This window comes from Salvia hispanica, chromosome 1 (genome assembly GCF_029641045.1).
Source record: "Salvia hispanica isolate PSC_SH4W2 chromosome 1, Shi_PSC_v1, whole genome shotgun sequence".
Classification (NCBI taxonomy): Eukaryota; Viridiplantae; Streptophyta; class Magnoliopsida; order Lamiales; family Lamiaceae; genus Salvia; species Salvia hispanica.
Window position 1 is genome coordinate 15929939 of NC_142692.1, and position 17840 is coordinate 15947778.

The 17840-nt window shown below is 35.0% G+C and overlaps 3 protein-coding genes and 1 long non-coding RNA gene across 7 annotated transcripts; 2 read left to right on the top strand and 2 right to left on the bottom strand.

Moving 5' to 3' along the window:
• The first annotated feature begins 944 nt into the window (after positions 1-944).
• LOC125185106 (uncharacterized) lies at positions 945-5298 on the top strand. 4 transcript variants are annotated; one of them, XM_048081588.2, is made up of 7 exons: positions 945-1499; positions 2809-2908; positions 3118-3180; positions 3579-3666; positions 4106-4188; positions 4434-4495; positions 4846-5298. In XM_048081588.2, the coding sequence occupies exons 1-7, from the start codon at positions 1342-1344 to the stop codon at positions 4952-4954; spliced, it is 663 nt and encodes a 220-aa protein (XP_047937545.1). In that variant the 5' UTR covers positions 945-1341; the 3' UTR covers positions 4955-5298. The 4 variants fall into 4 exon arrangements, with proteins under 4 accessions (XP_047937545.1, XP_047937542.1, XP_047937546.1 ...); XM_048081585.2 differs by having other exon boundaries at positions 946-1499; positions 3088-3180; XM_048081589.2 differs by having other exon boundaries at positions 952-1499; positions 2818-2908.
• Positions 5299-8211: 2913 nt separating this feature from the next.
• LOC125218911 (uncharacterized) lies at positions 8212-9809 on the bottom strand. The gene is made up of 4 exons (XM_048120715.2): positions 9635-9809; positions 9407-9416; positions 9279-9316; positions 8212-8727 (listed from the first exon to the last, which is right to left on the bottom strand). Exons 1-4 carry the CDS (start codon positions 9761-9763, stop codon positions 8581-8583), a joined length of 324 nt encoding a protein of 107 aa, XP_047976672.2. The 5' UTR covers positions 9764-9809; the 3' UTR covers positions 8212-8580.
• Positions 9810-9946: 137 nt separating this feature from the next.
• On the bottom strand, positions 9947-11216 carry LOC148933327 (uncharacterized). The gene is made up of 4 exons (XR_016136992.1): positions 11128-11216; positions 10963-11042; positions 10761-10841; positions 9947-10235 (listed from the first exon to the last, which is right to left on the bottom strand). It is a non-coding gene; the product is annotated as an uncharacterized LOC148933327 (long non-coding RNA).
• Positions 11217-14803: 3587 nt separating this feature from the next.
• LOC125221156 (uncharacterized) lies at positions 14804-17734 on the top strand. The gene is made up of 5 exons (XM_048123281.2): positions 14804-14948; positions 15038-15089; positions 15197-15304; positions 16827-17463; positions 17567-17734. The coding sequence occupies exons 1-5, from the start codon at positions 14804-14806 to the stop codon at positions 17585-17587; spliced, it is 963 nt and encodes a 320-aa protein (XP_047979238.2). The 3' UTR covers positions 17588-17734.
• The last annotated feature ends 106 nt before the right edge of the window (positions 17735-17840 follow it).

The window sequence follows — 17840 nt, forward strand, 5'->3', positions numbered from 1 at the left end:
CACGTGCGATGGCCAATTAGTCTTGTGTGTAGCTGAGTGATGGAGACGAGGGACTTAAGCCCCAAAGCAACTCATTTTTTATAGTAATATTTTTTTAATCAAATTTTTAAACTTTTTTCTAAAGTTTGTGCAAATTGTTATGCAAAAGACTATTAATAATCTAAATCGTTCAAAAATATACTTTCTTTTAGTATTTGGAATATATAGGTCCTACATATTTTTTTTCTGCGTCCACCCATGTTGACGTCGTTGCTTACTGAAACTCATAATCATGTCTATTTACCTCATATAGATATTATATGCACATATATATTTACCGCAAAATGAAAAAGATCCCAAATCTGCAATGAATACATGTAAATCCAAACTAGGGAAAAAGAACCTTTAAGTTTGATTTAGTTGGCAAGGAAAGACCAAAAATCCGTGAAACTTTTTTGTTGAAGTTATGTGAAATTGAAAGTGAAAATAATTTATTAAAGTCCAATGATATTCATATTATTACAAACTGAAATGTCAGTTTTCTATCACATCCCACAGTATCTGACTGACTATATTCCTCTGGCCAGTAACTACGTACTCGTGACAGAGTATAGAGAAGCCTCTCATTATTTCATCTTTATAAAAGGAAATAAATTTATATCACTTGTAAAAATTATAAATAAAAACAGCATACAGTCAATGTGCCAGCCCCCACTTTGCCATTTTGCTCCAAAGGAAATATCCTTATTTTCTCTTCTCTCTAATCCCACAATTTCAATTCCAATCCAACTGTCAAATTCCATTTTAGAAAACAACAGGCCATACATCTATTTCATCATTTGCCTTGTAGTCAATAAATAAAATCTCTTTTTTATTTCAAGAATATGTAATTTTTTTATCTAAATTCTGCATTAATTTCTTGTTACATTTCATACTCATATTCATATATAACGTATATGTATATGTATATGTATATGTATATGTATATGTATATGTATATGTGTGCACATGTATCATGTGTTTAGAAATATGAAGAGACGTTCACTATTCACACGCTTGCTACAAAAATTTAAATAGGCACACAAAAGTTGGCTTCCATTTAATTGTATTGCTATAATATTATTTATTTCATTTTATTTTCTACGTGCAATTGAGATTCCATCTTGCTTTTATTACCTCTCCCACCCCTCTTCTTCACCTTCCCACCACTTCAATTTTCTTTCAGTAGCTTAAAGAATCTTTTGAAGGCTACAAAGAAAAACAATCCTTACAACACACACCAAAAATCTTGATAAGAAAAATCGAGTTCAGTCCTAAATAAATTTAAATTTTTAATCTTTGTTGGTGCATGTTTGTGTTTCCATGGCTAGCTACAACCAAGCTCACATCTCTGCTTCTTCCTACAACAATGGCGCCTCTGTGCATGGAGAGTGGGGTATACCAATATTTAAGCATCAGAAGACCATTTCCATGAATTGGACTACTGAGGAGCATGCCTTCTTGGTGGATTATTTGGCCCAGTAAAGCCCCCCTTTTTTGCATCTTTGTTGAATATTTTTTGTTGAAAATTTGTAGGAAAGTTTGCATCTTTTTGTTGAAAAATTTTGTGGGAAAGTTTGCATCTTTGTTGAAAATTTGTAGGAAAGTTTGCATCTTTTTGTTGAAAAATTTTGTGGGAAAGTTTGCATCTTTGTTGAAGATTTGTCGAAAAGTTTGCATCTTTGTTGAAGATTTGTAGGAAAGTTTGCATCTCTGTTGAGAATCTTTAGGAAAGTTTGTACCTTTGTTGGAAATTTGTATCGAAGTTTGCATCTTTGTTTCTGGGGATATGGGATTTCTGATGTTTTCTTGTGTGTGTGCATTGCTGTTTGAACAAATTTTAATTTGTTTTGTTGTGTTAAAGGTTAGTTTGGTTTGAAGGAATCTTGGTCCACTGTTAGAAAAATGTTGCATTTGATTTGCTGTATTTTGTGAAGAGGAGATCTGTTGGTTGTGTGGTTTTGGATCTATGTTTTAGGTTTACATAAACAGTGTGGATGTTTCTAGGTCAGCCTTGGAGAACTTTGCTTTTGAACATTTTATTGGCTTTTTAATCTTTTTTTTTTTTACTTTGTAACTTTTGATGGATGCTCATTTTACTTCTGATTGTGTGATCGATGTGTAGGCTGTGGATCGAACATCGTAGTGAAGATTAAACACTTGCTAAGTTGTTCAATTTATTTCTCTTGTGATTTCTAAAGTTGCCTATTTAAAAATTGCTGTATTTAGGTGGTATTTACTTGGGATCTTCAATTCTCTTATAGTAGTTTTCAAATTAGTTATATGAATTTATGTAACTTTTTTGTGCTTGGGGGTTGATTTCTTGAGGGATTGGAGGATATGTAGATTCGATTATCTGATGCAGGTTCGGATTATGTTTTTGGGGTTGGTGTTTCTCTGTCATAAATCTTCCCATTTGAAAACCGTTCATAATCAGATCGTGTTTTGTCGTTATTGTGTCGCCAACTGTGTTTTGCCATTATTGTGTCGCCAACTGTGTTTTGCCATTATTGTGTCGTCAACTGTGTTTTGTCGTTATCGTGTCGTCAACTGTTAGTACTTACGTCATCGAATCCTGCGTAATCACGCGTAAATTTAACCGCATTTTGTGGGATTTTTTATATTAACTGTTTAATGATCAATGGCTAGAAACAAAATCAAGACAATTGGTGAGATTAAATGCCAGAACTCAACCCTCTGATATTGATAATCTTATTTTTCTAGATTATCTATTTGTTTTGAAGCTTATAACAATTTATGGTTCACACAACACATTTTGATTTACTCTAGAAATGGCAGGGACTCATCCGTGTTCGATTATGCAAACATCGCTGTGCTGCTAAAGACCAAGACTGTTCGAGATGTGGCTTTGCGCTGCAGATGGATAGCTGTGAGTTTTATCCATCTTCTCAATGTCGCATAACTGTATTCTCGTATTTATAAATCAAGATTCGAAAAATTAGAAAACGAAGTACATAGTAAGAACAGAAAGTGTCATAAAAGATAATGCAGAATGAATCTCCATGAGTAGTCTTAAGTAGTAGGTAGTGATGAATTGATTGTCGTTAGCGAACTGGAGTGACTCATTCGACTCTGCAGAAGAAGGGAATCAGCAAGAGATGGAAGGACGATCTCAGTGTAAGGAATAGCAAAGAACGAAGGGTAAGTACTTCCCCTCAGGTTCATTATCTCAAGCCACTATAGAAGTAGCCTTGAATTGATTTTTTCCTTTTTCAAAGTTACCTTTCATAATCTGTTTATGCATATCTCCAATTTCTTAAAGTGGAAAACTCTGAGAGCTGCAAAGATTAATACTAGTAGGGGCATTATTTCTTGCACACACCTGAATTTTTTGCTTAATTTGATATTTCAAACTATTATTCTGAATTGGATGGCTTGATTATAAAAAAAAACCAAATAGTTCCTTAATGAGTTCTTTCTTTTCTAAAATTTTCCAAAATTCAAACTTTTAACTAGTTTAAAAAATTATTAAAAATTTTGGGTTCCTCTAATATACCTTTTAACTAGACTCCCAAGGCTTGATATGTTTTTTTTGTCAGGAAAACTTCATTCACTCTACTGTAAGGCCTTCTCGATTGTCCATCCAATCGGGTGCATCTCAAGCTGCGGGAAACATCCCAGAAAATGGTTAGCTAACTTAGCTTCTTCTCTGAAAGATCAGTTTTATATGGTTTAGAATCAAGATATATTAGTTTGTTCATTCAGCATACATATTGCATCAATGGAATGAATCTAGAAAGGCATGGTTTTATTAAGCAGCTCAAACTCATCTACGCTTTGATTCTGCTTTGTTTCCACTTCCTTTTTTCATATTACTCTGGACTGTATTTTGGTGGTTAGTCAACAACTAATAGGCCCCGTGGTATGCCAGGACATGTTCCTGAAGCAACGTGAGATTGTAAATGAGCAGTGTAGACATATAAGTTGAATATATATGTATGTGTTTTAGATGGGCCTTAATTATTAGTAGAGGGTAACTAGCATTTCCATTTTGACCGAGGTCATGGAATGTCGAAATATCAAATCTGCACGCAGTCTTCCTTATACACTTCTATTATGTGGACAGATTTAGCTGGAGCCACTAAGCAGCTTCTTCTGGAAAATGCGTTGGCTTTGAAACAAATATCGAAAAATCATTCGACTCTTCAGGTAAACTTTTAATGTTTAATTAACTTCAATAGCGTTGAATTAACTTGGGATTATCCTAAACTATCTTTGACTATACATATCTTCATTATGTCTACAAATTGATGCCAATAGTTAATAGTTACATATTTGAAACTGTCTCATTTGTTCACTTCATTTTGCATAGTACTATTTGCTACCTGAGAATCTGTCTAAGGGGAAATTTCTTGACGAACGTGGCTAATGTATCTCTCTTTCGTGTTTTACAGCTACGCCAAAACATTGGGCTTCTGAGTCAAGCTCGAGAAAACATCTCTAAAATCTTAACCAAGTAGGACTTACACTCTGATTCTTGATTTTCATTTGATGCATTCCAATACTTGCATTCGTTGTCAGTCTATGTCTTAAAAAATAATTCGTTCCTGGCATTTTATCTGTCGTGTAGAATTATCTATAGAAACGAATATATAGTACACGAATTGGCCAATGAGGACTATAGCTACAGGCCTTAGCTCATTCTTTTTAGTAAATTAGTCTTAGTCCTTTTTTTGCTCAATGTGAGTTTAAGAAAAGCCAAAAAAATAAACATTTTTCTTCTATGTAGATTGCAAAAGAAACCATTGATTCTTGTAGTTGGCCTTAATTTTGGAATCTTTTCTGATCTTCTTGCAATGTATGTAGCTTGGCCGAGATGGGGCCAGCGATGAAGAAAATGGCTGAGCTACCTAAGCTGGACGAAGAGCTGGCGAACTCCATCCTTTCTTCGCCAAACTTCCCTATCCAACTGTGATCGATCATCGAGAAAGCTGCACATTGCTGATGCTCGAGATTAAAAAGATGGATTGATAGACTTGCATCTTTCCTATCATGTTTATCAGCAGAGGTAATTACTATTTGAGATCTGAATGTGTTGGAAAATGGTGGAACAAAATCTCTCAAAGCATCTTGTTGAACTTTGAAATATTGAGTCGAGACTACATGGTGCAACAAGCAAGCATCATGAAAATATTTGGTTGGATTTTAAGAATTTTATTTTGTTTGATGTTGTTTAATACATTGAATTTGTCTATGTTCGGAGACTACTTCATTACATAATTTCAAAAAATATGAAAAACATGTTAATTCGTTTGTCTACCTCATCTTTATACATTCGCGTGTTGCATATTTTAATTATTTATTCTTTTTAACTATTGGAGTATATTTTTCAGTTATGGTATTCTTTAATATATTCTCATATGGTAATATATTTACCTCTTCAAAAAAAAAAATTGTTTGCATACATTCTTCAATTTTAAAGTGATATTTTTACCTCTTTCACATACAAAAGGTAAAATATGAAAAACATGTTAATTCATTTGTCTAATTCATCTTTATGCATGCACGTATTGCATATTTTAATTATTTATTCTTTTTAACTATTGGAGAATATTTTTAAGTTACGGTATTCTTTTATATATTCTCATTATCTCATATAGTAATATATTTACTTCTTCTTCATAAAAATTATTTCTCTGATGGAAAGAGTATTTAAGAATGTATACATTATTTTTACCTTTTTAATAAAAGGTAAAATGTGGTTGATATTTTTGTGGTATGGAAGTATATTTTTGTTTCATTTTTACATTCTTCCCTTGGATTTCATTACAACATCTTCAAAGAAAATTGGTAAATTGAGAAGATATATCTCTCTCATTACCACTTCAAATTAAAAGGGTAAGTATACATTCTAAAATTAGTGAATTCTAAGGGAAGAAGGTAAATTGATAAAGGTAAATAAAATAACTACTCCTTCTATCCCAAAGAAGATGATTCATTCTTAGGATGACACATAATTTTATGCAATTTTATTAGGTGTGTTAAATTATGAGAAATTAAAAAAGAGAGATGATAAAGTAGAAATAAAAGTGTTTTTATTTTTATGAGACATCTTGGTTGGCATAAATAAAAAAAAGGGGGAGGGGGGGGATGGGTCATCTTGAATAAGATGAAAGGACTACCATAATTTTATGCAATTTTATTATGTATATTAATATATCTTTTCAAAATTGAAGAAGATACTATAATACTTTTTCAAATACCATTTATATTGAAGAATGAATTTGAATAAAAAAAAATATATGTGGTAGTTTTATTTTTTTACCTTTTCATTTACCTCTTCTAATGGAAAAGTTCTAGACAAATTGATACTAATAGTGATGTGAATTATTTTTGTATTTTTATTACAATTGTCGCATTTGAAAATTCTAGCCAATAGTTTAAATTTCTAAACATCAATTTCATGATTTTAATTTCTTTAGATTTACTGGTTATATATACAAACTTGTGTTCGATTTTTACATAACACATACTCAAAATAATGAACTAAACTACATGGATCAAAGCAATGTAAATAAAGCTACGTGATTAAAATTTTCAAATAATATCAATTATGTGATTATATTCACAAAAATATGGCGGCATATTTGAGTTTTCATTTACAACTACAAAATGGCGCCACATTCATCTGCAACAACAAGCTGTAATCACCTCTAAATAATCCTTTCAATTCACAATTCACCACAATTTACAGAGCCAGTTCTAAAGTTGGGAAAAGTAAAAACAACCTAAAAGTAAAATAAAAGTGTCAATAAATTTCTCATCCGAGCTACAATAACAAGTTGTGCAGTATACAAAATTTTGGTTAACAGCCAAAAAATAATGAGTTAGAGGTGAAACAAAGCAAACTTGCCCATCTTTATGTAACTTTACTCTAGAGTTTGCATTACACTAGGAGGGTTAACATAGAACCCTTGTTGTTGGCTTAGGCTGTAGTAAGTCAACAGTTGGGGGATGAGTTAAAACATGCCTTATTATTAGGGCTGACAAATCGTGTGATTGGGTCATTATTGGGTCCACCCGTTATCGACAGGATCTGATAATGACTCAATTCAATAAGGTCAAATCCTAACCCAAGCCGAAGATTTCAAGTTCTTATCATGTCCCAACCCATTAACTTTGTGCGTGTTCGTGTCAAGTTATCATGTCACGTCAAAATAATTGAGAAGTATTATTAGTGAAGAATGGAGCTCAACTCATTAGAGAGAAATTAGTTGCCAAAAAAAAGAATTGTGTTATTTTTATGGGACGACCGAAAATGGATAAAGTTTCTATGACACGGCACGATAACGACCAGAACATAATATTACACGATTAAAACCTGATATTATAGGATAAAATACTTTCTCCATAGAAATATGCTGAATTTCCTTTTTTATCCGTCCTATTCCTATAGAAATAATCCACATCTATTTATGAAAACATTTCTTTGTCTCTTTCACATTACTCTCTTCGTCCCACAAGAATATGCACTCTTTTCTTTTTCTCACGTCCCACATGAATATGCAATTTCTAAATTTGGAAACTTTTTTTTATCTCTAATGAGGTGAGACTCATTAGAAACTATGCATTAAAATATGTGTCCAACCAAAAGTGCATATTCTAGCGGTTACAAACTATTTCTATGGGGACGGACGAAAGAGTTATTTCTATCAGACAAAATGGAGTAATATATGATTAAAAGTTTATCATGATTTAAATCCAATAATAAAGTTACAGTATAATATTTTTTTAATTAATATAATAATTTTATTTCTTAAGGGATAACCCAAACTCAACCCGAAATCATCGTGTTCTTATTGGTCAACCCGAAAAGGATCCAAATCCAAAACTTATGTGCTCGTGTCTAGTAAACTGCGTGGGTATTCGTGTTGGATTATTGTGTTGTGCCAAAAATTGTCTACCCTAACTTATTATGGTTCATACATCAACAAGAAGACTTGATTTAATAGTATATCTCAATAAACTATTAACGCTACGATTCACAATAGAAGCCTTGGAATTTAATAAGGTTTTAAAATAATCAAATTTAAAGACATGCACAATAAAAACCACGTTGAGGATGAGCCATATAAAACATGCAAAAACAAGAAGTTTATTTCTAAAATCATGATTATGAGCGTTGTTGCAAGACCATTGTTTGGACATAATGGACAGTCTTTGTTTGATGGTATGATTGGTATATTTCAATTTATAAAGAATGTCCCAGCAAAGAGCAGAAGCAAAAATAGGGCTACACAAACTTTGGAGACCAAGTCAATTAAGAACATCACAAAGAATGTAATTGAAAAGTGCTTGATCGGTACGGTAATGATCTTTAAAAGAACATGTATTCAATATATGCATTCAATAAGTGTCATTTGGTTGATTGGGTTGAGGTTTTGGGGCTGCCCAAGCAAAAAGATGCCATAAAGGCCATGACGCCTCACTCGCAGCGGCAAATGGCGATCCCCACAAAATATTTCCATATCCTTTTGTGGCGAGGACGTTTTTTTCGAAACCCGCCGTGCAATGGCGCAACAGCATCGCCATAGCCGTTTTTTAATAACATTGGGAACCTTTGGTGGAACAAGGATCGCAAAGCATGTCATTCATAGGATGCTTGCCTTGAAGTGCATAAGAGTTGCCAGTTCTGAAGCAGGTGATTAATCTCTTCCTTTGATTCTCTACTTTGGAAGCTTTTAACCTCTGCACAGACTTTGAAGTGATTATAAAACTTTAAAAGCTCTAAAGATTGTTCGATTTGTTATACAAAATATTATCAGATGTAGTCTAAGAGTGAGTTGTGAGATTATTTTAGTTGGAGAGGGTTAGCTATGACAATTATCACATAATTATCCATCTAGATTGAGTAGTGAGATTCAATCTCAGGAACCAAACACAATATATATTATTTAATCCTGAGATAAAATCTTGCAAACCGAATACTCGCATAGTGCATAGATTAGCTGAAGGAAATATTATCAGAAGGATTTCAACCTTTTTCATGGCGAATTTTAACAGGATCAAACATGACCACAGCAGGGAGTACACATATGAGCGTTGCTGTTAAGAATTAGACCCTTTAAATTAATTGAAGAAATACAGAGGAGGTTATAATTTTACAAATGACCATTACTAGAGTCTAAGTATTAGTATAGCTATTGCTCTCACCCTTTCATCTTAACAAAAAATGAAAACTGACAGCATTCTATGTGGTATTTGTTCTCTAGTGCAGTTAGCAGTATTTACAGATATACCTGGGCATGTTGTTGCACGAATATGGCTCCTATGCGGCCTAGAACATGGAATACATCTTTTAGTAAGAATTGGTTGCTTCAAGAGGAGCAGAAAGCACACGAACAAAGCATCGTGTTATGAACAGTACCATTTACAACCTTGCAGAAGTAATAGGCTATTAGGTTACTCTTTATCACATGGAGACAGCAATCAATAGTTAACGAAGTAGCAGTAAAACATTCTTTGTTTCAAAACAGAAGTCCACCTTCTTAAAAATAAATAAACAGTGAGAAAAAGGTATGAATAATCACAACGAATTCGAAGTAATGAGTGAAGAACTAGTTTTGTAAGTTAAGAACACCGATATAACGATTACCTGCTCATACAATAGCAGAATAGCCTCTGGCAAACTCCTTGTATGGCCAGCCGATGGAATACAACTATTCAAACATGTGAATGGCAGTGTCTCGGAGATGGAAAAGTTTGCACTTACTCTGCAGCACATAGCTGGACTTTTGAAATAATATAGCAATTTCAGTCAAAATAGTTAAATTAATTTGTACAGGCCACTCGATGGACAAAAATCATTCTCATGTAGCATAGTTCAGATGTTGTACAAAATTCCCAAACAACATTATAGTGGTATTTAATTACTTTATTAACAGGCCATCCATGCTACTGCAACAAGGGAGAGGAATTAATGATGCCATAATCAAACTCACAAAGCACAAGTTAGTGAGTTTATATCAAAGTATAACAAAGTAAATGACATCGAGAGCGCAATGTATGTGACAAAGTGAATACGACTATGAGTAGATATCAAAATGTTAGTCATACAAAAAGATCTTCCTGATGAAAAAAGTAATGTAAATGCGTATTTATTGCTCGTTCAATCTTCAAAAGGAACGGTAGAAACTAGAACATGAGTATGATCATGCTGCAAGAAACCAGAAGCTTCATTCAAGATTCCCTTCATCCTACAAGAAATATAATTGCTGTAAGTTTTCATGCAGATAAACCAAAGAATCTGAGGAAAATTAAAATCAGTTGTTAACTGGTTATGGTATAAGAAACCATAATCTATCTACCCCAAACATCAAGAAAAGATATTAGATATATTCCATCACATAATGGTTTAATTCATAGAAGAGATAGGTCAATAGCTGTAATTGAGATACACACCACATTCTTTAACCAATTTTGCTATTTTACTATTTTGAGATGTCCGCGATTTAAAGTCACATTAGGTAGGTGGATCCCACCATTCAACTAAATTATTACACTCACATTTGACTATAAAAATGTATAAAAGTGGGGCCCACATTCCTTACTCATTTCCTCATTTTTCTTCACCAAGTAAAATAATTTCTTAAAACTCGTGCCGAAACAAATTGGACTATAAATGGCGGACGGATGGAGCATTTGCTTTCAAGTTAAAACTGTACTTATTCCTACAGTTCCATTCTACAAATACAGTGAATAAACATTAATGCAAACAAAACCTGAGGGGAAGTAGGTTTTTTGGAGATCACAGACTCCAAATTAGACACTCGCGTATCCAACGAATTGAACTTTTCTGTCAACTGCACAAACATTAACAATAAAAAAATTGAGAAATTTATACACGCGTGTGAACAAGTCAATGCTAGTTCAAGCAAATAGAATGACATTTATAAAAGATTAGATTTGAGCATGTAATTTCACCTGATCAAAAAGGGAGGTGCGGTCCGTCCACAAATCCTTAACCACAAACTGTGCAATAGCTCCAGAAGCAGAGGCGAAACCTACACCAAACCACAAAAACCTCGTTCGCATCATTTTCACAAATTTTTCACTTTCTTTGCTAAGAATTGAAGAGTTGGATTAGACTTAGGTCTTGATTGTATGAAAGTATGAAACCGAGTCGGTCGGAGTCAAAATCAAATCCTCGATACTCAAAAGTTTTCTTTTTCATTGTGGGTTTATCGTAAATTTATCCTAAATTAATACTTATTTCGTCGTTTTGATACGTTCCATATTAATATAGTCATTTCTCATTTTAGTAAAAATCAACACATTTTTACACACGTACTTTACTTTCTTTTACTTCTTTTCCCTTTTATCTCTCCACCTTTTTTATTTTCATTTTATTCTTCTTTTACTTAACTCACATAACACAATTTTTCTTAATATTCGTGCTAAAAAGAAACGCCTCCATTACTATGAAATGGAGGAAATGGAGGAAGTACTCCATTTACTATTTTGCTAAGGTAAAATATATTGAAATTCTATATCTTGAACTTTGAAGTTTGTATGTCAATTTTCTCTAAATTTTAATAATATTTTGGTAGATCTCTAGATTAAGACGCAATCTGATACCTTTTCACTATTAATAAGGAATGAACATAAATGAAAAACACTATTAATAAGGAATGAATATAAATGAAAAACATAATAGAGGACACATTTTATTAATTTTTTCAATCAATTTTACATTATTTTTTCTTGAATTGTGCTGGATCAAAATGGCAGAGGGAACACACTCCATTATTATGTCAGGCGTGATCATGATTGTGGAGCTATAACTTTTGTTTCATTATCTGATAATGTCTTGTTGTTGTTTTGGCTCTGGGTACAAGAAAACTAACCGGGTACCGTACAACTCAAAAGAATGAACACACAATAAAAAATAAAATGAAATTGCAACTACAAACTCGAAATAATAAAACCGTAAATGCAGTAATAACCCGAGCCAAGGAGGCCTCTGTCACAAGACGAGATATGTCCAGGTAGTGCTCTCAAATTGGCGTGTCGTCACCAAAGATAAACGACTTTTCATCTCTGATGTAGCAGCACCGCTATCAGCAGCTCCGACGAACTGGATGGAGGTGAGGGCAGAACTTCGACGGAAGAACAATGCACAAAGGAGAGAGAGAGAGTTTATGAATGCAGAAAATACTTATAGTGTTGTGTTTAATGTATGGAATGACTAACCTATTTATTAGCTCAGTCCACTGCAGGGCCAACACAGACTTTAATTCTGTCATGATCGCTAGGATATAATCACAGGGGTTACAAATCGTTACGAGTGCCAGTGATGGAGCTGGAGGCTAAACCTGGACAGACGTATCTGGACATGTTGTGCGTCTAGGTTCGTTCACGACGTGGATTTCGTCACGTGTCAGTCATGACTTCGTAACAACCAAACCTAATGAACAGCCCAAAGATCAATTGCCAAGATCCAAGTCCAAGGCCATGACAATCGGTACTTGAAATCCTAGTCACCCGTCTATTTAGAGCACAAATGATACTGGTGATGAGCAACAGTAGTGGTGGTGGGCGGAGATAGTGGTGGCACCTAGGAGCTCAGTAACAGTAACACCCTTTACTTAATCGCAACTGATCAAGTAGGAGATGCCACAATTCAAGTACCATAAGGTATGCAAACTGTAAACCTAAGAGCATCATTAACCTGACTTGGATCCAAGCCCCAAGTCCCCTCCACGTCATCATTCTTTTAATTTTCAGGGTCAGGCCAGAACTCTCATAACACAGCAGGCTCCATCCATGCCCAGCTATTAAATTGCACTATTCACAACTTTAAGCTATTATACTCGTAAAATAGAAAACGTTAAGCAATTATAACACGAAAAATTCATTCTTCGTTCGGAAATTAAAAATTACAAACATAGAAATTCAAAATTAAAAAAAAATACATTAAAAAGGTCAAAATTGAACAAATACTTAAGTACATAAAATTGAAATAAAGCCCAACCCATTAAATATATTAAACCTAAAGTTTTCTCCTTTCTCTTCTTCCCCTCGTCTCTTCCCCTACGCAGTCATCTTCTTCCCTTCTCTTTTTCATTTTCTTTCTCTACTTCCATTTCTGTCAACTATTCCTCTCCTCAACTCGAAACTACTGAAGGTATGTATGTGCAACAACTTAAAAAAAATTCCATTTAAAAAAAATTGAATTGCGGCCTGGCCCGGGAGGCCATGCCAGGACGTAACCGGGCGTAGCCCTAGGACTCTTCTCCTTCACCAGGCGCGGCTCAGGCCGCGTCTCCCTCCCCTCCAACGCGCTAGGTCGCGGGCCGGGACCCAGATGCGGTTCGTCCGGCAGCGTTAATCATGCTCTAAGGGCATCCACAACCTCGTCCCGGGGCCAAATCCGTCCCCTCCACGCCATCATTCCTCATATTTTCAGCGTCATTCCACAGCTCTGACAAACTTACAGGTGCCATCCAGGCCTCATTCATCCACAAACATTAAATTGCACTATTCATAACTTCAAAATAGTTTACTCTTAAAATTGAAAACGTTGAACATTTATATTTCGGAAAATCCATTATTCAATTGAAAATTATAAATTACAAACTCTATAAAAAAAATTACAAACCCTAGAAATTAAAAATTATACTAAGTCCTAAAAATTCAAAAATTACAATTCCTAAAAAATGAAAATGTTGAACAATTATATTTCGAAAATTTTATAGGAATAATGTAGAAGGAATATAAATGTTGTGGAGTTTAAATAAGCCAAAAAAAATCAATTTTTAATTAAAAAAAATAGAGTTGGGGTCCGGGCCATGCACCCGCAACACCAGGACGGGCCGCAAACGGGCGCAGCCCCAAGCCTCTCCAACGTTACCGAGCGCGTCCCAAGTCTCTCCACCACCACCTCCAATATTTTTGCTCTGCATTGTGGATGGCCTAAAATCCAACCATATAGAATGTTACATTAAATTTGAAGGCTTCAATTTCGTACATATATTCATTAAAAGTGAGTAAATTAAAGCCAAAAATAGATTTAAAAAAGGTAAAGGAGTCAGGTGTGAGTATTGCAGGGTATCAAGTGCGGATACTCGAATTGGGTTATTGGGTACCCACAACCACCATCGGGGCTACGATCATATGCAAGATTTGCGCAAAGATCGAGTTCATGTACCTGTTATACGGGCATGGCCGTAGAACCGATGGTGATATGTGCAAAATTTTATTCATAGTCAATATAACTAAAATTAGACTCCTATAAAATTTGATGGGAATAATTAAATTAAATCCTTAAAGAGATTCGTAATTTTGGAGTAAGTAAGAACTTTAGCGTTGTTTGAAAAATATTAGAGAATCTACATAGCTACAGCCTGCAATGCTCACAAATGTGCCAAATGCATTAATAAAAGAACTGGATTACTTTGTCAACAAAAGTATAATATTATTTCACACTATTCTTCCCATTTCTTTTAAGTGCTAGTAAAACACATTCAGCCGGCAACAACAGAGATCTGTTTGATCCTTTATAGAGTGCAAATAAAAAGGCATGCTATATTCCAATAATGCAAAGTTTATTAATCTTAACATTTTATAGTTATATATCGATGTGATAAAAATATAAATAGGTGTATAGTAATTTATTAATCGCGATTACATTATTAAAAAACTTACTTAATTATATTTTCCCATCACAACGACCAAAAAATATTGTTAGCTCCGAAATATGGAGTATTTAAATGTTCAATTAGTAGGAATCGTTAAGATCATAAACTGAATAAACAAGAGAGAGATGAACAGAAGAGAAGCAAGAGGGATTTCGAATTGCTTCAAGGACAGAGATGAGGAGCTTTCCTTTTTCCGGGACCTTAAAAAACGCGAAAAAGATCAATCTCCAAGCCTTCTTCACCCTATTTCTGATGACTTTGAGCCAAACGGTGGGTTCAGAAACTAACTAGAGAGCTATATATAAATGTGTGTGTGTGTGAGTGTGTTGTGATTAAGTTGGTTTTTGAATCAAGTGCAGGAAGCTTTGGATTGAACAGAATTAATGAGACTTGCAAAAATGATTACAACTGGTAATGATGAATCCATTTTATTATATGCTAATCAACTCTCAATTTGTTATATTCAATGTTTCAAATAAAATTTGTTTTTTGTTTTGATTTTGTGAACGTTTATGAAGGCTGAAATCGCCTCCAGCGACGCCTCTATTTCCATCACTTGAGATGGAAACAAATGGCAAAGAACTAGTCTTGCAAAGAGAGATACCAATCATCCAGCCTATTTCAAGGGTAAATTTTATTTCTGATTTTTATCAACTTTTCTTGCACGCTTTGAAATGAGATCTATGATTCGAATCCAAGAAAGTGGTTTTGGGTTTAGAAAGGTCATTCAATCATTAAATATAAAAAAGATACGTATGATATAAAGTTAGTAGCATCGTAGCATGTTCTTATGAAACTATATATTTTGTGAAAACGTTAGCTATGCAAATAAATATTATCCATGTTAGTTTTAATTGAGAGATTTCGGAAAAAGGGGCTCAATTCGCAGGCCTTTCGAAATTTAGGATTAAATTCGCTGACCTTTCGGAATATGGGATCGTGGCATGCGAATTTTTCGAAATAAAGGATTTTCGATTTTTTTTTTATGTGTTTTGTTTTCTTTTTCTTATTATTGGTCCCACAATATTTATGAATGGACCAAATTATCCCTAAATTGTGTAATGGAGTATTTTTTTATTCCAATTTTATTTTCTTAATTCCCACTTCAACTCATCCATCTCATCGGAAACCTCCATCTCATGCTCCGCCCACAAGGCCCCCTGATGCATCTCCAGCTCGGCGAGCTCCACTTCCTCATCGTCTCCTCCGTCGACTTTACGAAGCAAGTGATGAGAACTCACGACGCCAACTTCGCCAATGCCAGCAAGCAGAGCGATCCCATGCTCCGCCACTACGATCGTGTTCGCCGTCGGCGCATTCACCACCAAACACCCGAACTCTGTCGCCGCCTGCAGATCCACATTATGAATCCCGACGCCGGCAATTCCAACGACCTTCAGCTTCCCCTTCGCCGCCTCGAACACTGAATGCTCCATTTCTTAATCCCTCTATCTCCCAGTCCGATTGCTCTGCCCACCAAGGCCAAATTCCTTCACAATTGCATAAACCATCCAACTGCTAATCCAACTGCAAAGAGGGTGGGGGAATTTGAGTTTTTGTAATTGATTCTTTTAGATGGATCGGAAGTGGGAGAGAAACAGGTAGACGGCAGCTAAGGGAGGAGGCAGTGGTGCTTAACTGTGATCCGTAGACATTGGTGAAAATAAAATTGGAGTAAAAAATTAAAATTGTGGTGAAATATTAGGGATAATTTGGTCCATTGTAAATATTGTTAGAGCAATAACAAGAAAAAAGAAAACAAAACACGTAAAAAATCGAAAATTCCTTATTCCGAAAAATTCGCATGCCACGATCCCATATTTCGAAAGGTAAGCGAATTTAATCCTAAATTTCGAAAGGTCTGCGAATTGAGCCCCTTTTTCCGAAATCTCTCGTTTTAATTTGATCAAAATTGGTTGTCAACAAAACGCTAGAAAGTTGGTATATTTAGATCTTTTTATAAAGAGTTTGGAATATTTTTGAAACACTTAATATTCTTGTACTACTTATTAATAAATCCTACCTCATCTATCAGTTTGCAGGAAAATTAGAAGGTAACAAGACAACTACTAACAACATACCTACACCTCTGAAGTCCAAACCTCCCCAACGACACAAGACCCCGACCAGGAGGCCGAGTGTATCACCATTTATCGACAAGAGAAACATGAAAATTGCTCCAATGGTAAGCCAGAAACCAAAAGCAACCTCCGTACCGCTAGACAAGTCGAGCTTTCCAAAAGAAAGTAGGTCAAACACATCAAGAAGCACTCGAGTGGATCCCCACTCCAGTGCTAGGTCACTGGTCCCCGGGGTTTCGAATGAGACCCCACCTAATTTGAGGACCACAAATAGGCCTGCATCCACTACCCGAGGAAGACCAGCATATCATAATTTACTGGGCCCACAAAAGCAGGATCCAAATGCAAACACGAGCACAAAGATCACCAGGAGGCAGTCGTGCTCCCCGTGTGTGACAAGGGGGAGAAAGTCCGAGAGCGATGGGAATGCAAGCAATCAGAGTAGTGGTGGTGGTGGTGGTGGTGGAAACCGGGTGCAAATTGTGGGGAGCAAGATGGTGGACAGGTTAATGAATGCGAGAATGTTGAATGCTGAGGATCAACGGTCGAAAATCAAACTGAACGGATCGATGAATGAGAGGTCAAGGAGTTGTAACGTCGAAGAGAGGCAGCCTAAGATTAAGCTCAATGGTTCCTTGAATGAGAGCTCTGGCTTTGGACGGTTGATGTCTAAGAACTCACTAGATATGGCTCTCAAACATATGGTATTACTCTCTTCCTTTCTCTCCTTTGCCTTTTAAATTTAGGAAATGTTATAAGTCTCATTATCATTGCTAGTGCATAATCCATTTTCTTGTAACGTTGCAGGAGATTCAACGAGACTCTTAAAATCATGAGCCACTAGCAACATCTTGATTTAGATGGCTTAATTTGTAAGATCTGTTCAATGTAAAAATAGTTAATCCTTTGGATTGGATTAATATTGTAACGTTGCATTAATGTACCAATATCACATAATTTTCCATATGGTAATTCCAATTTACTCGTCGGTACCTTTTTAAGCTACGAAAAATTTCGTCGGTAATTCGTTGTATTCGTCGGTAACCACTGAGGGACTAGTCATCATCAGTAATTGAACTTT